The sequence below is a fragment of the Hipposideros armiger genome, unplaced genomic scaffold (assembly GCF_001890085.2).
Source record: "Hipposideros armiger isolate ML-2016 unplaced genomic scaffold, ASM189008v1 scaffold_91, whole genome shotgun sequence".
Taxonomy (NCBI): Eukaryota; Metazoa; Chordata; class Mammalia; order Chiroptera; family Hipposideridae; genus Hipposideros; species Hipposideros armiger.
The window spans coordinates 3,184,497-3,205,782 of record NW_017731441.1 but is presented as its reverse complement, the minus strand read 5'-3'; the positions used below and the strand labels follow the sequence as shown (position 1 = coordinate 3,205,782).

General features: G+C 47.6%; 2 protein-coding genes across 3 annotated transcripts in view; both read right to left on the bottom strand.

Moving 5' to 3' along the window:
* Nucleotides 1-3,638: 3,638 nt before the first annotated feature.
* F10 (coagulation factor X) overlaps nucleotides 3,639-21,286 on the bottom strand; it is a 29,725-nt gene continuing 12,077 nt past the window's right edge. Inside the window, exons 3-8 of the mRNA XM_019644768.1 lie at nucleotides 15,632-15,656; nucleotides 14,593-14,706; nucleotides 12,724-12,855; nucleotides 10,480-10,712; nucleotides 6,940-7,057; nucleotides 3,639-5,777 (exon numbers count right to left, since the gene is read on the bottom strand). Of these exons, the coding sequence (XP_019500313.1) occupies nucleotides 5,182-5,777; nucleotides 6,940-7,057; nucleotides 10,480-10,712; nucleotides 12,724-12,855; nucleotides 14,593-14,706; nucleotides 15,632-15,656 (1,218 nt within the window). The 3' untranslated portion in view covers nucleotides 3,639-5,181. The remainder of the gene's footprint in view (nucleotides 5,778-6,939; nucleotides 7,058-10,479; nucleotides 10,713-12,723; nucleotides 12,856-14,592; nucleotides 14,707-15,631; nucleotides 15,657-21,286) is intronic.
* The window catches only part of F7 (coagulation factor VII), a 26,392-nt gene continuing 22,894 nt past the window's right edge, over nucleotides 17,789-21,286 (bottom strand). For both annotated transcript variants that reach the window (XM_019644770.1, XM_019644769.1), the window contains 2 exons: nucleotides 19,099-19,222; nucleotides 17,789-18,444 (listed from right to left, as the gene is read on the bottom strand). In XM_019644770.1, coding sequence (XP_019500315.1) covers nucleotides 17,849-18,444; nucleotides 19,099-19,222 — 720 coding nt within the window. In that variant the 3' untranslated portion in view covers nucleotides 17,789-17,848. The remainder of the gene's footprint in view (nucleotides 18,445-19,098; nucleotides 19,223-21,286) is intronic.

Below are 21,286 nucleotides of genomic sequence, written 5' to 3'. Positions count from 1 at the left end.
AACAAGAAAAGAAGGGCACCCTGTTGGGAGGACATTTCGCAAGAAATTTTATTGAATCAATTCAACGTTCTAAACATAGGCTTTGGTTCTGTACTTTTCTGTTTAAAGCAAAGAGGGGAGGAAAGGCAGAGAAATGAAATGCGAAGGCAAAGGGGGCTTTGGTGAGGTATTTAGGGGACACAGCTGGGTAGGCTTCTGGCATGAAGTCAGGGGATCCTGCCCAAGGAAACAGGGTGATGGACTGAGAGATCCAAGCTCATGCATGCATGTAGCCCCGAGTAACAAAGCTCAGGTGGGCTTTTACCTGGCCAGGTGTTCTGGGCCTGGGGATACAGCAGTGAGCAAGACAGTGGCTTGGAGCTTACATTCTAGGTGGGTGGGAGCCACACAGGAGGGATTGGGGTGTAGGGAGGCAGGGAGGCAGACAGAGCCTGGGAGTGGGAGGAGGGAGGATCAGAGAGGGAGAAGTGTCAAATTTCCATGTCAGGAAAAGGAGAGTGGATAAAGGGGTCCAGGCCATAGAGGCTCCCTTTTGGAGAGAAACCTGAACACAGTGCACCTCACGGGGAGATCCTCCAAGGCACAGAGAGTGTGAAGGCCTGAGAGAGGGCATGGCAAGGAGGCTGGTGTGGCAGGAGGGCATCTATAAGAGGGCAGCAGAGGGCTTGAGATCCGAGAGTGAGCCCAACCTTAGATGGGGTAGGTCCAGGGGTCAGCCAATTTTTCTGTAAAGGACTAGAGAGCAGACGACAGCACCGGGGCCTCACACACCTCTCGGTAAGACCTGCACAGCCAGGTTTCCTGCGGTGCCAAGGGCCACCTGGAGGAGTGGACCTAGGGGACATTTTGTAAGAACCAAGAGTGTCTTTAAACTGAGAATTATGAGGTGATAAATAATCCAAATCCTGTGTGACAGGACAGCAAACTCACACCCCATCCTCGCCTAATTCTCAGTTACACACTCACTGGGCCGGTCAGCACAGAGCCACTGACCCCAGTGGATGCTCTTTTTGCTTCTGTCTCTCTAACTCTGTCTTTGTCTCTGTCTCTGTCTTCTCTGTCTCTCTGTCCCTCTCTCCTTTCCTTCTCTCCCCTGCACCTCCATATATCAGGGGATTCCCTTCTGTTAAGGAGCATCTGATGAAACCCCCCTGCCACCGTCCTCTCTCACTGTATCCTGTTGGTTTCCTCCAAAGTCTCATTTAGTGTAGTTTCCTGGATATTTTGGAGCTTTTTTGTTTGTTTTGTTTTGGAGCTTTTGACACTGACGGTTTTGGAGCATCCTGGCCTCCCTCAGCTGGGTTTGCCCGATTGACCTCTCACAGTTAGACCTCTCGTGGTTAGGCTCAGGGTAAACCTTGCATCGGCAATGCATGTCCTTGCATATGTGCACTGTGCACTGTGTCGGGGCACACCATGGCTGTGGCCTCGCTGGTGGTGATATCATCCCCGGTCACTTGGATAATATGCCCAGCAGATCTCCATTTTAAAGCTATCCTGCCCTGTTTATAATTAAAAAGTCACTCTGGGGCCATGCTGTGAGACTGTGAATATCTTGTTTCTCAAGGACTTTTCCACCAGGGTTTTGGTGTTGGTTGATAGCTTGCCTCAATCAGTGATTCCTGTGGTGGCAGTAGCAGCAGGGGACTTGCTAAAATGGAAATTTAAGCCCTCTAGTTTCCGTTTAGAAAGCAGCCACTCCCACCTGCCATGGTCTTATTGTTCATCCTGCTAAAAGGCCTCAGCCTTTGTGCTCCGCGCCTGTAGGCAGGGCCTCGGGACCAGACAGGCTCTCCAGTGAGCCAGCACCCCAGAAGCCCTGCATGTGGAGGGTCACCTGTGTTCTTACCAAGCCACCACCACTGTGGTTTAGAAGCAGCAGCATGGGGCCGGCCCCCATGTAGCCAGCTGGCATTCTCCTTTGCCTCCTAACTCATGCTGGGGGTGGTGGGTGGGGTTGGGGGGGCTCCCTGCCCTTTCAACCCTCATAACACCATCCAGAACTACCTCCATGTTATGGGGTGACTGTGCTCCCAGGCTGTCACATTCATTCTTCTGCCCTCGGGAACTGAGCATGCGTGTGTGTGTGTGTGTGTGTGTGTGTGTGTGTGTGTGTGTGTGTGNCAACTTGGGCCAGTGAAGCAACGTCCTCCACAACTAGACTGAAGAACAAAAAGGACAGCAACTTGTCTGTTCCCCTTCCCCCAATTCTCCAGCGCTATTCCCATCTCTAATGCCCCAATAAAAATCTTTAAAAAAAAAAAGTTTATTTACAAACCCAGGTGGCTAGGGCTCAGCAGCAGCCATAGCTTACAGACCCTGGTCTACTCTAAACTAAATATAGCTTGACTGTTCAGCAGAGCAAGTCCTGGCACCCTAACTTGCATGTGTTAAACACTGTTGGTGTTCCAGGCACAGGACAGGATAGTCACTGTCCTCCAGTCATGTCCTGAGCGAGGCAGGTGCCTGCCCGGTTTGCTCCACCTACCTTCGCCAAGTTCACTTGAACTTTGATCACTTGTTTCCTTTTCACCTGAGACCCATGGTTCAGTGTGCCCACACATGCCTGAGGGACTTGATAAAAATGTAACTCATCAGGTCCTACCCTTCTAAGATCCCACTGATCTAGGCAGGACCTGGAAACATGTATTTTGTGGAACGTCCCTTGGCCTCTCTTTGAAGAGTGTCATCCATCAACTAGGGTCTTGGCAGGAAGAGAAATCCAGTTCTACAGGTTTTGGGGAACTACATCTTCTAAAATCCATCAGAGAGCTCTCAGTTTAAAAACCAGTCTCCCTATAAAAAGGCTCATTTCAGTTATGTGGGCAATTGTGAAAGAAAAGACCAGCTCGATGATAAACCCCAGGGTCCCAAAGAAATGAATATAGACAATTTATGAATGGAAGGCAGCCAGGAAAAATGAACTGAGGAGATTCAGCTGTTTGTTGTGAGGAGNGTCACATTCATTCTTCTGCCCTCGGGAACTGAGCATGCGTGTGTGTGTGTGTGTGTGTGTGTGTGTGTGTGTGTGTGTGTGTGGAGTGGGGGGGGGTGAGGGGATGGGGAGGATTGGCAGTGGCTGAGGAGGAGATGGTTTTATTGTAGTATTGTAACTTCTCCCTCACTCTCAGGAGAAAAAACATCAACCGTTACGTTCTCCCCCTTCTTGGTTCCTCACCCTTGGCTTCCTGCTGATCTCCATGCCCTCAAGGCCTCACTTTCTACACCAAGCAGCCCCTGAGGGAAGCTCTGGTGATAGCAAGTAAGGGAATGTCCCCTCACGCACAAGCCTTGCACCATGTTTAGGGCTGACATGTAGAAGAGGTAGCTCCATTAGCTCCATTTTGCCATGAAGACAGTGATACTCAGAGGGGGAGGTAAGTTGTCCCTGGGCACACAGAACGAGCAGAACTGGGTTACCTCATCCGTGAGTCCCAGGCCAGGGCCCTACCTACGGCACCCAGCTGCATCTCTTCGCCTTATTTCCTCTAGAGCCTCGCTGAATTGAAGTCTGTTTCTGGATGAGGAAGATAAGCAGCCCCATGGAAACAACGGAGCCTCTTCCTCTGCTCTACCTCAGTTTCCCTTCTTCTCTGATATATGAACTCTATCGCCAATAATAGTGGCCAACAGTGAGATCAAGTAGTAACAGCGAAGGTATGTTTTATTTGTGAATCTTCCCCTGAGTTCTCTCTGGGCCCGAAACAACCTTTCATCTCCAGAAATAAGAATCCAAGTTTGCGGTTTGCCTCTGGATGGAGACCGCTCAGCTGCATAGAAAACCCTCAGCCCGACAACACGGTGGTCTCCTGCTGTCTGAGGCCTTTTCCCCAGGTGCTCACTCGGCAGTGGCTCACTTTTAGCAGGAGCCAAGGCAGCAAGCAGAGAATCATCACCCTCGGCTGTTCCCGCTCTCCTCAGAGTGTTTCTGGGAAACTGTGTACTTGTCCACATTGATTTTTCTAACTTTGAAATGTTTCTTGTTTACAAAGCACTCTAACCTTGCAATATCTCCAGTTTACAAAAAAAAAAAAAAAAAGAAAGAAAGAAAAGAAAAAAGCTACTGACATTTTGGGGAGTTTTTGTAGTGGGACTTTGAAACTTTGTTTAGCGAAGTTACGCAAAATGCAAACTGTATAGGGACATTTGGAAAATACACTGGTAGGTCTGGTCTGAGGTCACCTTTTCCATTTTTCTAAAAGCATATTTGGTTTTCATGACCATTTAAGTGGAGGGCCTGGAATCAGTGTGGACAGCGACGGTGAAGGACTTGGCATTTAGACATGACCCAGTCGAGGAGAGGGTATCCCTCCTGTAGCCCCTGCCAGCACACATCACACACTTGGGGGTCACCTGAGGAGCTGTAAAAACTTCCGAGGCATGTGCCCACCCCACAGGCTCTGGTTTAAGCGTTCTGGGCTGTGGCCTGGATGAAGGATCCCAGAGTCCCCTGGTCTGGGAACAGGTGGCACCTGGTGGGCATGTAAGCTGCTCAGGAGACTGTGTCAGGGTGGGCCGGGGCTTGGGCACTCTTTAAAAGTACCTCAGGTGATTCTAGCATGAAACCAGAAAGAAGAACCAGTGGTTAAGTCAATGTTAAAATGCCCCTGCCAATGAGAGCTCTCATGGCCTTCCCTTCCCAGGGAGCCTGACTCTCACAGGAGGCTCCTGGAGGACACAGTTCACCTTTGTCTCAGTCCTGGAAGGTAAATGAGGGGCCTGGGGGAGCCTATGCCGGCACATGTGGGGAACCCCCACCCCGACCCCAAGGTGAGGCCATCCAGTTATGGGCTGGCCCTGACCCCTGCTACCTCCTTCTGTCTGTGCTCCCAGGACCTTGCTTATTTATTCTCCAGTCTTTTGAGCATGACCGACCAAGAAGTCAGTTTAGTTACATCAGAAATGGAAAAACATACTATGAGTGGAAACAGCCTCCTCACGGTTTTGAGCAGAGGAGTCGTCCTGGAGAGTTTAGACCCCTGTCCTCTAAAATACCACATTTCCTGAAGCAACCTCCAAACCTGGAGAGGCACAGGCAGGATCTAGAGTTCCAAATGAAACTTTCATGTCCCACTACAATAGAGCAAGAACAAAATCAGGATAAGGCACTGACATTAATCATTGCAGATAGGAAACCTATTCCAGGATTCAGCCTGTTCAGAACGGCAAGTGTTAGGACAATCACTTTAATGTCGGGGGAAGAGTAGGGACCTTTCGCTCACCCTGGGCCCTGGCCTTGGCTTTCATGGACCTATCGATCCACCTGAGGAAGTTGGTGACTTTGGTGTAGACTCCATACTTCCCTTTCTGTGCACATCCTTCACCCCAGCTGACAATGCCGGTGACAAAATAGGTGCCCTGGAACCGGGTGACATGAGGGCCCCCACTGTCCCCCTGACAGGCATCCTCAGGCTTGGAGTCATAGCCAGCACAGAACATGTTTGTGGTGATGGTGAATTTGCTGGACAGCTTGCACGTGTTCCTGTCCACGTAGGGCACCTCCAGCATCTTGAGAGTGGTGGACATGCGGCCCTTCTCATGGGTGCGCCCGAAGCCGCTCACGATGCCCGATTTCTGCGTCATAAGCGCCGACTCCGCCCAGTCCTTCTCCGGCAGGCAGGCTGGGGCCACGTTCATGCGGAACTCAATGGGCGTCTTCAGCTTGAGGACAGCAATGTCAAAGTCATAGGTCTCCCTGACAAACTTGTGGTGCTTTATGATCACCTCCACCTCGTGCTCCACCTCGTTGCCTTCTTCCGTTTCCGTGTTCCGATCACCTAGAATATGGGGAGAGCACAGTTTGGGCCATGCATTCACACGTGGGTTGCTTTTGAAAAGTAGTTCATTTTTTTTTTCTGATTAAAAAATGGTATATGGTCACTAGGAAATTTTAAAAATATAGAAACGCATAAAGAGGCGAATAAAAATGACTTTCAATTTCACTACCCAAAGACAACCATTAGTCACATTTTCCTATGTTTGTTCAGTACCCCAGGGACTTTCAGTTCATTCATTCAAGGACAGGCATTTTCTGTGTACCGTGTGCCGGGGGTATCAGGGAGCTGAAGGTCTTACGTTCTAGATCTGCGCCCTCCAGAGGGCCGCCACCAGCCACAGGGGCAACTGGGCACTTGAAATATAGCCAGCCTGAACTGACACGTGCTGTGTCAAAGTTCAGACTTAGAATGAAAAAAGTATTCAAAATAGCTCATAAATAGTTTTAAAATTGATCACACATAAAAATGATAATATTTGGGGTATACTGGGTTAAATAAGATGCATTACTAAAATAAATTTCACCTGTTAATCTTTAAAATGTATAATAGAAAATTTTATGTAACTAGAAAATTAAAATGACATATGTGGCTCACATTTGTGACTTGCATTGGATTTTCATGGGACAGTTCTAGAGTCTGATAGAGAAGGACAGACATTACGAAATAATCCCATGGACAAAAATACGAGAGGCAAAGGGACTCAGTGCTCAGACTGTTGAAGGGGGGGGCTGGCGGGGGCAGGGGGGGTTGGCCAGGGGCGGGGGTGGTGCTCTGGAAGCCTTCCCAGAGGAAAGGCCACTGAGAGTAAGCACCTCATGCTGGGCATGAGCACCAAGAGCCTCAGGAAGGGCCACGTGGGAGGAGGGCTGGGCCAGCTCAGGGAAGGCCATCCTGTCCTCTTACCCCTCCTCCTTCTCCTCCCCAACCCCCTCATGCTCCTCCCTTTAATCTTCACCCTTCTCTTTCTCCTTGTTCCCCTCCTCCTTCTCCTGCCCCCCCTTTTCCTCCTTCTCCTCCTCTGTGAAACTCCTCCCAGCCCCCACCCTGGATTCTCGTATTTTATCCAGTGTTTCCAGCAAATTGGATCCATTCCAGTGATCTCTGAAAATAAGGACGTGACAGTGGGCCCTGCAGAGCAGCTGAGGGGTGTGGTATCACTTACCTACCCTCACCTTGAATCTCTTGGCTTGTTGCAGACAGTGAGCCGCAGTGAGGATGTAGAACTGATTCAGGATAGTGCCTCCGCAGAAGCCCTCATTCTCCTCATTGATGAGCAGAGCCTGCCACGAGAATGCCAGAGCCAAATACATTCAGTCTGACTTTCCGAAAAGGGAAATTTGGAATCTTAAATTCAAACCTTCCTTCCCATTACCCCGATTTGGACCAGGGCCTCCCCATCCTGAAGCTGGTGTGCCCAGCTGAGCCTTCCTCTGTTCCCGTCCTCCCCACTCTGCTGCCTTTTCCTCCAAGAGAACTTCTGGCATCTTTAAACTGAAATGGAAAGCCCAAACCAGCACACCCACAGTGCCCATCTGACCACATGGCTTCGGTCCAATGTGGCCAGTCCTGCAGAACTCCTGACAGCTGGTCACCATGCCTGTTCCTGTGTGTCCCACTGACCATTCAGTCTGGCACCCTGGCACATTCTCCAAGAGGCAGCTCATGGTCGACCCCACAGCACCTTCCCAGATCCTCCCCACCCCCCAATTCCGCAGCACAGGTTTGGGAAGCACCTCACGCCTTCAGGTCTTTGCTTCATGTACCAGCCAATGAATTGACTTATTCATTTGCTCCACAGAGAGTTGAGGCCTTACTAAGTACCAAGAGTTATCTATTGAGTAGGGCTCTGTCACAATTTACCTATCCCTTTATCCACCTGGACTACAAACTCAGGATAAGGAATGACAGAGGTTAGTCTTTTATTTCTTCTGGATCTGTCATAGCACTCTCTAAAGTGTTATGCACAGAAAAGCAATTTTCACTGTGGTAAAAACCTGTATTGTCTATGTGGTTATGAATTATACCCCAGACTAGGCAGAAGCCAGTCTTTGGAGAAAATGTTTGCCTTAGGTGGCCTGACTTCTGGTCTCTAGAACAGTTAAACTATTCAGGCCTATGGAATGCCACCATCAAAGTGAATTTCTTTGTAATCCATGTGGCTACTCCTAGAAGGGATTTCTACCCCGATCTGGGATTTGGGAGTGAGGAGTATTCAACCTGGGAATGAGCATTGATGGGGCAAGTGAGAGACACCATAGACAATTCTCTTATTTTCTTTCCTCCCCAAAGACCCAGGCTTGCAAATCCAGAGATGGAGTATTTTTTGTTTTTCCTTTTCTCTAGGAAATTCTGCATCCTCTAAGCAACAGTTATTGGCTAAGGATATGTGTAGGTTAATGAAACAATTAATGTCAAGTTCTAAAAGAACCCTTGAAGATGTTTCTGACTAGTATGTGGTACATATAGTTCTTGGCTCACGATGGGGTTATGTCCCAATAAACCCATCGTAAGTTGACAATATCCTAAGTCGAAAATGCATTTTGTATACCTAACCTACCGAACATCATAGCTTAGCCTAGCAGACCTTAAACATGCTCAGAGCACAATAACCAAAAACACTGGCAACACAGTTCACGGTAGAGTATCGGTTATTTACCTCCCTGATCACATGGCTGACTGGGGGTTGCAGCTCACTCCTGCTGCCCAGCATCACGAGAGAGTATTTTACCACATGTCGTTAGCCCAGAAAAAATCAATGTGTATCACTTTTGCACCATGGTATGTTGAAGCACTGTAAATTGGGGACTGTCTCTAGTAATGCTTTTTTGTGGTTTTTTTTGCATAATTTATCTACTCATAATCCAACTTGGCTGAAGAGTGAGGGAGAGTCCATGTTTCTAAGACTTGGACACCATCTGTTCTTCCTAAAATGGAGATGAGGCAACCTGCTAAGACCGGGACCAGGAAAACAAGAATCACAAATCCCAACAGACTTGCTGAGGGACCCGTTAGAGGAACTTTCTGCCCGAATGCCCTTCCCTGTCCTCTCCTCCTGTGGAGCTCCATCTAAAGCCACTAGCAGAGTTTCAATCAGACACCCCTGCCCTGTGGGAGCTTCCTATTCATCCCAGTGGAATTTCATTATAATCCTACCAGCACCACTTCTGTGACCTTTATCATATATCAACTTGAATTGTGGTCATTTGGGTGCATCTCACTTCCCTTTCTAGATCTAGATCTCTAGATGTCAAAGAAGTAGCTCTGATGATTTCATAGTCTACACACACAACCTCCAATTCTGTGCCTGAATACAACAAGTTTTCCATAAATATGTGTTGGATGAATGATGACTAGATGTTGAAATGTCCTTCCCTTGGGCTCTTGATGATTCAAACAAATGCATACCTGTCCTGTAGCTTGGAGGTGAAAGGTGAGCTGAGGTAATTTCTAAAGGTTGTGGCAGCTCTGGGATTTTTGCTTCTAGGAGAAGCTGTTTTGGCTTTGGACACTAAAAACTTAAAAAGTCCAAGTTAGGCTGGCCAGATAAAATAGAAGACATCCATTTAAATTTGAATCAAATAAATAGCAAATAAATTTTAGTTTAAGTACGTCCCATGTAATATCTGGGATATACTTTCATTAAAAATTATTCATTATTGGGGCCGGCTGAGTGGCGCATTGGTTAAGAGCTTGGGACGCCAGAGGGCCCCGGTTCAGATCCCACATATGAGGGCCAGTGACACTGCCCTCTACAGCTAAGATGCTGAACAACAGCTCAACCTGGAGCTGGGCTGCCATGAGTCACCAGCGACGAGGTAGGCTGCAGCCTCTGCTGCAGTGGGTTGCCATGGGCTACCGTGTGTGACTGGCAGCCAGTGTGAGCGGCCAGCAGCTGCCATGAGCGGCCATCCAGAAGCTGGCGACTGATCTGCCTCTCCCAGGGAAGAGCGCAATGATGGTGTCAACTTGGGCCAGTGAGGCGACGTCCTCCACAACTAGACTGAGGAACAGAATGACAGCGACTTGTCTGTTCCCCTTCTCCCAATTCCCCAGCGCTGTTGCAATTCCCCAATAAAAATCTTTAAAAAAAAATATTCATTATTTATCTGAAATTCAAATTTAAGTGTATGTCCTGTGTTTCTATTTGCTAAATCTGGTAACTGTAGTAGAAATCAACAATGAAAGAGTGATTTTTTTGTTTGTTTGTTTCTTTACCTTTGAAAACTAATGGATGTGCTTTTCTCTAAGGTACTGTCTGCCTCATTAGAATTTAGGTGTTTGCATAAAAAAATTTACCAAAGTAGAAATGAAACAAGGACAGTGAATCCTTCTGCCTCCAGCCAAACAGAAGAGCAATCAAAGGCCTCTTTGATTGCTCTTCACCACCTGGGTAGAGGTCCTCTACCTGCTGACCCGAACCTGCAGCCTGAACTGGTGCCTCATCTCTCCTTCTACTGTAGGTGGAGGTTTTAGGACTCAAACCCTCTGCACACAGATAGGAATGGGTGGTGAGGGATGGGGGTGGGGGATGAAGGACCAGCCTCTTCTCATCTCAGGCTCCTTCAGCACTGGAGCTCAAAGCCTGCTGAGGGGCCACAGGTGTGCTGGGGTAGCACAGGCCTTGGCCTCGATGGCTGTGCTGGCAGTGGCCTGCAAAGATGGGTCCTCCATCCAGGTAACTCACTAAGTGCTCAGCAGTTACCTGCCAGGGACACTCGCCGTCTTTGCAGTCCCTCCCGCCTACTATCCGTATGACGCTGCTGTCATCCTCTTCAGGGCTCCCCTCTGTATTGTTGATGTTCAGTAGATGGAAAGGGCTCTCAGTGGGAATCAGGTCTTCAGTGTCATACTCCTCCAGCATGATGGTCTCAGGGGAGTCCTGAGCCACTGACCTCTTCCAACGTCCCTGAGTGAGTTTCCCACAAGGAAAAGACTCTGAAAGAGAAAACAAAACAAAACAATACAAAACAAAACAATGGCATGAGCCAGTCGGGGAGGCCAGAGAGAGGGTCTAGCCCTCACAGTAATGGGGTGAGACAGCCCTGAAAAATGCAGGTGAGGACGAGTGAAAAGTGTGCTTGGTAATTGGGAAAGGGAGTGAGGAACTTTTGGGGTGCGAAGTGCTCAATGTCTTGATGGGGGTTGGGCTGTAAGGTGGATGCAATTGTCACAATGCAGGGAGCATGCGCTTCATATCGGTGCACCCCACTGTGGATGAATTCTACCGAAATCACTGTGGTGTGGGCACTGACGTGTGGGGCTGAAGCCACGAAGGGCATATCTGCAATCTAGTAGGAAATGCATCAAAATAACACCGTGGCTTGTGGATGGACAGAGGACAAATATGGGGTAGACAGGTGATGAAGCAAGTACAGTGAGATGTTAATGGTAGAACCCAGGTGGGCGCAGATGGGCACTCACTGTCAAAACCTGTCAACACTGCTGTGTATTTGAAACATTTCTTAATAAAATTTTGAAACAAACAAAAAAGTGTTCCAGGCAAAAGAGACAACATGTGGAAACAATCTGAGGCATAATAAGGATTACTGTGACATGGCTTTGAATGATAATGTCTAAAAAATGATAGCTATCCTTAAAAGCACCAAGCACAGGGGAGGTGTCAGTAAACATGAGAAAGCTTCCTTTCTGTATTATCATCACCTAGGGAACTGAGGCAGAAAGGGGGCAAAGCAGGACAGAGGTAGGGAGAGGTGTGGAGGGCCTAAGAGTTGAGAGACAGGAAAAAACAGCAGGTCTGAAAATGGATGGCTTCTCTCTGCTGCCTTGTGTTTGTCTAAGGACAGATAAGCAAAACTTAGTTTGTTTTAGTGCTGCGTGTGCTCCTGTAGGACCTCAAGGACAGCCCCTTCCTCCTCCCACCCCAGTAGACTCTTGGTGAATGTGTTAGCTGGAGATAAAGACTCCTTCACCCTAGGTTTGCTAGCTCTGTGTTAAGATTTGTAATCACTGCCCTTTTACATTCTGAATTAGGAAGTAGTATTTTCAAACATCGAACTGTATTTTAAATTGATTCCTGATTATTCCTGGAATTAAAAAATATTTGCATGCATGTCATGAGTCTACCCCCCATTTTTAGACCAGCTTCAGTTTCAAGTCTCATTACCAATAGAAATGTAAGTGACTGTCAGAGTTTTTTACTAGTTGAGAGTGCTGATGTTACATAATTGCAGTCATCCTTGAATGTTTCCACCTCCTGGAGTGCAAAAAAAAGGAGTGGCCTCTCAGAACTTCTGGCCAGAGGTCAGCTTTGCAGCATGGGAGGAACTTTCTACAGAGTGAGACCAGGACTTTCCTATGCCAGGGACCTGGTCTGTCACTCAGCCCCTTGGTAGGTCATGCCCTCAGCCCCTTGGTAGGTCATGCCCTCTGTGAGCTTCTAGGCCACACTCATGGCATCTGGCTTTTATCAAGGAAAAGAAAAAATAAATTTGATTAACATTGAGGCCCACACAACCTAAATCAGTTCTTGAGGGTCCTTGGTTCCCCTTCTGGCCCCTGCAACTTATCCCAAACTCCACGGCTCCAACAGTCAGGCCTGCACTGCCCCTTACCGGCCTGCACTCTTGCCTTAGTCCACTGTGACTCCTAGCCTCCCAAGCTCTCCGCCTTTCCCAGGAAACGAAACACGCCTTCCCGTCACTCATTACATAGTTGCTTAGGGTTTGCTATGAGCCAGGCACTGTGCAAAGTGGCCTCTATGAATTACCCCCTTACATTTTCACAGTCACTAAGCAGTTAGGTAACGCTGTGGGTCCCATTTTTCAGATGGCTAACAGAAACAGTGGGTCTGTTTCCAAAACTCATGGCCCAACTAGAATGCTCCAGCTGTCCCTCTCACCAGCACTGGCATATGCCTCACTGGCCTGGAAACGGCTGGCCTCTCTGGCTCAGAGAACCTGCTGGGGTGTCCCCATGTTCCTCCTACCTGTGGAGATGCAGGACTTGCCGTTGTCACCCAGGATGTACCCACTGGCACAGGAACACACCACAGAGTTCCTCTCCTCACTGCAGAACTGGTCGCAGTCCCCATTGTCCAGGCTGCAGAATTTCCGTGTGACTGTGGAAGAGGCATGTTGGCTCTCAGGACAGGCTAGGGAAACTGAGGCTGCAGCTCGCCAGGAGGAAGGATAGCAACACCAGGGGAACGTACACCCACTAGTCAGCCCCACAGCGGGCCACCTGGCTAGGGCAAAGGGCCAGAGCCAGGTGGCTGATGCATATAAGCTGGTCCCAGTGCAAATAGGACAGGCTGCCCAGAGCAGGCCAGAGGGGTGAGGGGGTCCTGCCTCCATGTGTGCTCTTCTCACTGCCCTATTGCCTCCCCAGGCAGCATGGAGAAACAATGGCATCCACTGGGTGAGAGCTGAGTGTCTGACAGGCCCTAGGCGCCAGACTTCCAGAAGGTCCTCAAGTAACCTGAGCATGCCCAGTGGGGCCCTGGAGACACGGAGGGTCTCAAATTCAGCTCTAAAAAGGCACATGGGTGTTGACCACCATGGCTGGGCCTCCTGCAGGAGGGTGGGCTCTGGGGCCAGTTTCTCAGGCAGAGCTTGGCAGAGTGCCGGATACCTGTCCGCTCTGAGGCTACAGGAGTCCATGTGGAATAAGGGACTTGGAGAATGGAGTCCGGGCTCCAGTGTAGCAGGAAGGAGAAACAGGCAGCATACATCCTGGGGTCAGGCCAACCCACATTTCAAACTGGCCCTTCCATCACTTGTGTGATTTGGGCAAGTTATTGCAACCCATGGGCCTCAGTTTCTTCATTTGTAAAGTGGTGGAGGTCATACCACCTGACAGGATAACCTCACAGGTCATGTGAAGCTCTAGACGTAGTGCTTCCTTGGCCAAGGTCAGATTTCCAGTCCTCAAGGCCTGGCTGAGAGCATCCCTCACTGTTCAGCAGGTCTGACTAAGCCAGAATCACCCACCTGCTTCCAGTGTACACTGAACATCAAACTCCAAATTCACATCAGTGATGCCATATTGGCAATTTAATTTACACTCCACATTTGGATTTTGATGGAAAAATAATTACAATGCAAAGATCAACACTGATGGAACTTTAGAAAACATTCACGGTGGCTCTGGGGTCAGCCGAAAGGCGAGCAGGGGTGGCAGCTCTGAACTTGGGATGGATGGTACATAATTGAAATTCCCGTCAGGGAAAATTCCAAAGCAATCCCATCCAAGAGCACATTCTAAAGATTATAAATTATAAAAAGAAATGCAAATCTTTCTCTTTAAGAAAAACTGGTCTAATACTAACCTAATTTTTATTTAAAAATTAATCATCGTATTAGGAAAAGTTTTAGTGACCTTTCTATGCAGAATTAAATGTTATCAAATGTTTATAGTTGAACAATCCTGGACATTTAGTATGGACATTTGCACTAACACACATAAATGAAAGGTGGTGATTTAGAACCATTACTCAGGACCACAAAGAATGTAAGTAACAGATGTGAGGGGGTACATTCTACTCCAAGAAGAAAGTCTGTTCTCGTTTCTAGGTTAATGGGCCACACGCTTCACTAATGTTCCGTAGCCTCTCTCAGAAGAACAGAGGAGTGACTGAGTGTCTCATTGTACTCCAAAACTGAGTGGATTTTAGGACACATTTAGACTTTGACTGATTTTTTTTTTCCTCTTACTACAGTGGTACCTCAAAATGGAGTCCAGAGTCTAAGCCAGAAGTGATGTGAGATTGTTTCCTTGGGCATTTTAGCTTCTCTCTTTCCCACCTTTGATTCTTCAGATAACCCTGACTTGAAAGTACACCAAAAGAGGAACTCACGTAATTCACAGTTTTTGCCTTCATATCCTTCCGAACAGGTGCATGTGTATTCCCCGAGGCCGTCTTTACACATGCCCTGATTCTGGCAAGGATCGCTTTCACACTGGTCGCCATCTGCAAAGAAAGGATTTGGAAACCAAAGCTTGCGGGCAATTTCCATCATCAGGAAAATAACTGCGGTGTTGATCTTGGCACATATTTTTCAGATAACTTGAGTGAACTTGGCATTCTTCCTGTTTCCCTGTAAACAATTCCTCCTACCTGAACTTCATTTTATTCCCACTTTTTGTGGCTATGTGTACGTGATGCCCTTATCTAACTGGGTCATTGACTGACCTTTCCAAGTTTTGCTGAAATGTTTAATGGTGTCTTAACATCAAAGTGAGGAGCTCTGGGCTGGTGACCACGTGGGATCAGCTGGAAGGACAGAGGACAGGTGCTTGCCTGACACTTATTTCTGGGCTGAGCATTGACAAGGGGGATGTTAGGGTTCCACTTTCCAAATGCTCTGGGTGAGAAATGAGAATTCAGAGACTACTGTCTATCACTAACATGGGACCTCACATCTCTTGATGCATTTGCACAATCCAATTTAGAAATAAGTTCAATTGTGAGAAATCTGAATACTGTTACTAGAATATAAACATAAGTGATGATTGATACCATTTCAGATGCTATAAGCATTAAATCAAGGTGGTTACCTTTTTAGAGGACCCAATCTTTCAGACTCTATATTTTGTTTCTAATTAATACATTTGGATTAAAAAATTATCATCAAATTTGGTATCCTCAAATGAGAATGAACTGATTTAAATCTATATTTAAGTAAGTAACAAAACCAGAATTAATACAGTTATAAAATCTATTTTACAATAACTGCTATGAAAACACTCAAAGGGGAGAAGTGTTAAATAAGATTTAAACAGGGGCAGAAAGGATATTCAAGAAGCATTTTCAAATTTCAAATACAATTTCTCCCAATTTAAATATCCTAATGATGAATACCTCTCACTTAAGATTAAAATAGAAAACATCTCACCTTTGTATTTATTCCAGAATTCATTCTAAAAGGGAAAAAAGATTTTAAAATGCATTAAGATTTTACACCAGTAACAACCATAACCTACTAACCCAACCTGAAGAGGCTATTTCCCAAACAGAGCTCATTTTCTGGAACAAATTCCTCTAGAACTATTCAACATAAAAGGGCATTTTCTTCAGATTTTCTGCATCTTTCCTGGCTTTAATCATCTTTTTTTTTTTTTATTATTGGGGAATTGGGGGAAGGGGAACAGACAAGTTGCTATCCTTTTGTTCTTCAGTCTAGTTGTGGAGGACGTTGCTTCTCTGGCCCAAGCTGGCACCATCATTGCGCTCTTCCCGGGCGAGGCAGATCAGTTGCCAGCTTCTGGATGGCCACTCACGCTGGCTGCTGGCTACACACGGTAGCCATGGCAACCCACCTGCCATCACCGGCGACTCACGGCAGCCCAGCTCCAGGTTGAGCTGTTGTTCAGCGACTTAGCTGTGGAGGGCAGTGTCACTGGCCCTCATATGCGGGATCCGAACCGGGGCCCTCTGGCATCCCAAACCAGCTCTTAACAAACGCGCCACTTGGCCGGCCCTGGCTTTAATCATCTTAAATGCACCATCTCTGTTGAATATTAATAATTTATTTAAAAATTAATCACCAAGAAATGGATTGCGCCAAAAATGGTTTGCTCTGTTTGCTACCCCAAGCTGGTGGTTAATGAATAGTTTTTAGTTGAGATACTTGGGTCAAAGATTCAGTAAAAGATTGGATGCTTGGTGAATAATCATTATGGTAATTTTAAAAATGGTAATTGGTAATTAGCTGAAAACAGGGCATCAAGAACCCATATTACACTAAACAATGTTCATAGCCTTAAAAAATTTTTTTTTACTGTCTGCAGTAGGTTGAATATTGTCCCTCCTCACCCCTCTAAATTTAGGTGCACCCTCAGAAAGTGACCTTAATCGGAAATGGGGTCTTTGCCAATGTAACTCAAGCACGATTGAGATGAGATCATACTAGATTAGGGTGGACCCTAAATCAATGAGAGTGTGCTTATAATAAACAGAAAAGGACACACAGAGACATGCAGAGTACATAATCTCCCTCAGATCTTCTAAAGGAAACCAACCCTGGTACATCTGGATGTCAAACTTTTGGTCTCCAGAATGTGAGAGAATAAATTTCTGTTATTTTAAGGAACACAGTGTGTGGTTTCATTTTGCTTTTTTTGTGTGTGTGTCTTAATGTGGAAGCTTAAATGATCAATTGAGACATCTCTTCTTTTCTGATGCAAACATTTAATGCTATAAATTTCCAATTAAGCACTATTTTAGCTGCATCTCACAGATTTTATATGTTGCATATTCATTTTTGTTCAGTTGAAAATATTTTCTAACTCCTGTTGAGACTTCTTCTTTGACCTACAGATTATTTAGAAGCATATTGTTTAATTTCCACATACTTGGAAATTTTCCTGTTATTGCTTTTTAGTTGATTTCATTATGGTCAGATAAAATATTTTGTATGAGTTCAATCTTTTAAATTTGATAAGGTGTATTTTATGACATAGGATATGGTCTATCTTGTGGAGAGTTCCATGTGTGGTTAGAAAGAGTATATTCTGGTGTTGTTGAGAATCCTGTAAATATCAATTAGATTCAGGTCAAGTGTTGTCTGGAGAACTGGAGGGGAAAAAATGGTAAGCACAATTATACGGCAATTTTAATTCTAGTCTTCTTCAATGTACTGCTGCTATTGACATTTCAGGGTCCTCAAATAGTTGCTCCACGCATTCTATACAGGTTTTGTAGCTGCATTTAGTGGGAGAGACAGGGTGGAGTGTGCTTTCTCCATATTACTTGGAACTAGAACTTGTTGGTAACCTTTGATCCAGTAATCCTTCCCTGGAGCAGCTGTTCTTAGAAGGTAATCCAGAAGAAATCTATGTGTTTTCATAATAGCAATATAAAATAATGTACATGGCCAAAACATGAACGGGTAAATGTGTCCATACCATGAGATATGACTTAACTCTTTAAAATTATAAGCATGGTAGCTATATGGAAGTAAGGAGGAGTGTTTGGGAAATGATGCTGAGGAAAAAGGTAGAATATGAACTTGGATTGGCATTAAAATTACTTTTATTATTTTTTNACAGCCCAAGCAGCAGCAGCAGCTTTATTTCACAAGAGGCAGGTCCATGGAGCTGACACTGAAGTGCTAGGGGAGTGGGGCTCGGAAGAGGCCTTCTGAGTGTGTTTTCAAGCTCATAAGCCTGTGGAGCCACTCGGTGTAATGGGAGACCCTGGTGTACACCCCAAAGTGGCCTTCAGCTGCACAGCCCTCACCCCAGCTGACGATGCCCGTCAGGTACCATGTGCTCTGGAACTTGGTGGCATGCGGGCCGCCGCTATCCCCCTTGCAGGCATCCTTGCTCCCATCCAGGTAGCCAGCACAGAACATGTTCTCCGTGATCTCTGGGGAGCCTTGCTTCCTTTTCGACTGCTCCAGGCAGTCCTGGGTCATCAGCCTGGGAACATCGATGGCCATGAGCTCCAGAGCGGTGGCGCCTCTGTCGAGGAGCTGGCCCCAGCCGCTGACGGACGAGAAGCGGATGAAGGCCAGCGTCCTCTCAGAGAAGGCTTTCTCGGGCAGACAGAGTGGTACCACGTAGTCTGTGAAGGCCACGGGACTGCTCAGGCGGAGCAGGGCAATGTCATGGTCCGTCTTGCCTCTGATGTACTTGCTGGGGACAATGACCTGAGCGACTTGCTGCTCCTGCTCATCTCCATCCTCATCACTCAGGTCATGATCACCTGTAGGGAGACCCACATTGCTCATGCTCCTAGCCCTGAAGCCTTAGGGAATGTCCCTTCCCGAATCTCAAGAGAGTAGGAGCCTCTTTTGGGGTAGGTGGGGCCGTACATCACCCTCGAGCTGGCCAGAGCAGCTTTCCCAGGTGGCCACCAGTGGGCTCCATGCAGAGTGTGAATTGAGGGTGAATCTGGGACCTGGGGTGCTGAAGGCACGCAAAGAGGGGTGCAGGGCCAGGCAGCTGTGGGTGGGTTAGGAGGACTGCCTGATTTCCCAGTTCTTTCCAGACAGGGCCTGGTTCTCTCTGGGGGTCCTTGTCATCCCATAAATCCACCAAGCAGAGCCCCATCCATGGTGGTCCATGGAGCCCTGGGCAGCTGCATCCTCCTTGGAGCTCTGGGCCCAAGCAAGACAGGTGGGTACGACATCACTTCCCATGTCTTTATTTGGGTGGGAAAGAGGCTGAGGGGATGGAGCCACAGTGACTCCCTGTAGGCAATTGGGGTTTGTCCAGATGATACCCAACTTCTTTTTTTTTTTTTGGAGAAGTTCATCTAGTTGTGGAAATTGGTGGCTCAATGCCTAGAATCTTAGCCCCGAGTTGTTATCACCCAAGAACTGTTCTCTCATCAGGAGGCGATAAGAATAAAACCTACCCACTACCACTGTCAGGTTCTTCCAGCTCTCAATTTTGTCGAAACAGTGGGCTGCAGAGACCACCCAGGTGGTGTCAATCAGGGTGCCCCCGCACAGCACCATACCGCCCAGCTTCAGTGCAGCCTGACAAGGGCACAACAGACATTGGAAGGTCACATTATTGTCCATGGAATCCCCTTTCTGGGAGACTCACCTTTCCCCTGCACCCTCAGGGATGGGCTGCATTTACAGAATNGAGGAGCTGCTGGGTGTGCCGTGGAGGCACACGGCTTACACTGACAACTTCACCTCACCTGCCCCTATTGAGGGCCAGGGAGAATGAGCCCTGGGTCAGAGGCCTCACGGTGAAGTCCATTTCTCACTTAGGTGAAGCTCAGTACGCGTCATCCAGGAGAACATGGAGGGTGGCATGGTACCTGAGGACCAGGCTTGGAGGTGGCTTCATCACCCAGCCTCCTCTCCGTGGCTTTCATTCCCTGCTCCTCTCATGCAGGGCCAGGAAACATGGAGTGCGCTGTCTCCCGGGGATACAGGAGTCTTGCTGTTTGGCTCTCATCCTAGGGAGATTCCAGATCTCAAAGTTGTGTCTCTTTACAACAAGCGATAAGTGCCAGGGAAGGGCAAATCATCTCAGGTCACCAGAAGCAGATTGCCCCCTTGGTAGCCAGGCCGGGAGGGAGGTGTGTGTGCCACACGGTGAGTTCACACCAGGTACCAGCTTCTCTCCCAGCCCGGAAACCTCCTCAAGGCGTCAGGCATGGGGATGCAGCCGGAGCTCTTGGGCTGACTGGGTCTCTGGAGCCAGACTCCAGGCCTTGGAGGAAAAGGTTTCGGAACCAGCTGGCGAGGTGAATACTTCATTGAGAAAGACAGAAAAAGACTGTACTCTATTCCACAGCACCCATCACCCAGGATTTATTCTGCATGTGGTGATTGATTATTATCCAAGGCCCATGGTCACTTGGATATAAGCCCCATTGTCTAGCTTGTTTGTTGCTCAGTCTGTAGTACCTATATGAGTGTCTGGCACACAGTAGATGCTCAATAAACACCAACAGATTGAGTGAATCAGTGTGGTCCCAAACTGTTCCTGCTCTGGGGGCTGAGGCCAGGCTGGTCTGTATCCGGGGATGGTCGCTGTGATGTTCAGAGCCTTGTCCTCAGGGATAACCTGCAGTTGGTGTTCTGGGCCTGTCTCACCCGGTCAATTTATGCTGTGATGTTGTCTCTAGGCACATTTAACCTGTGGGGGGAGGCCAGATTCTGTATGAGCCCTTCTCTGTCCCCAGCCCCTGGTGGGCAGGAAATGATCTGAGCTCCACTCACAGAAAGATGGAGATGATTCCTAAAGGTTAGTATATGTGCACATCAAATGTTAGCCTTCAGGGGTTGTCCTGATGTCACCTGGCACCCATGTTTATGGACAGCTGTGACATAGGGGCCTGTGTCCCATTGTTAGCTGGAAAAACTGAGGCAAAACCAGTGACACACAGGACTCTGTTTAACCCAATGTGGGTCTGGGGGCTCCTGGCCTGGCCCCTTCAGCCCTATCCTCACCTCCCCTTTTATTCCCAGGACCCTATCTCCCTGCCTTCTCCCCTCCCCGCCCCCACCTTTTGTTTCCCAGGAAGAGGGTCCAGACAACTTTCATGTCCAGAAAGAAACAAGAGACTCAACGGGCTCATTCCTCCTGAGACCTCTCACATTTTGGTTGCAGAATTTCCCCTAAATGTCTATAACCTGAGCTGTTGAGCTGGAGGACATCTGTGTGTTTGCAAATTGGCTTTACTGTCCATGATGACATAATTGAATCCTCCCAGATGCCTCATTTCATGTGCAGTGGTTTCATCTTCATGAAAAGTATTGAAGTGAGCTCCAATTTTGTAGACGAGGTAACAATTTTGTAGACGAAGTCAGACAGAGGGTAAGCGGCTTGGCCAAGAGTCAGCCTCAGAGTCAGACTGACTCCAGGAGGTCTGGCCCTGGCGGGTCTCTTAAAATGCACGTCCCATCACTTGGTGAGATCCCTAAAAGTTACATCCTGTCCAGAGCAGCAGGACTTTTCCATAAAGGCCCAAATTGTGAATACGATGGGTCTGTGGGTCAGAGGTCTCTTTGGCCAGACAGTCTGTGTCCCAACTATTCAACACTGCGCTTTTAAGTAGCCATGGATGATGTGTAAAGGAA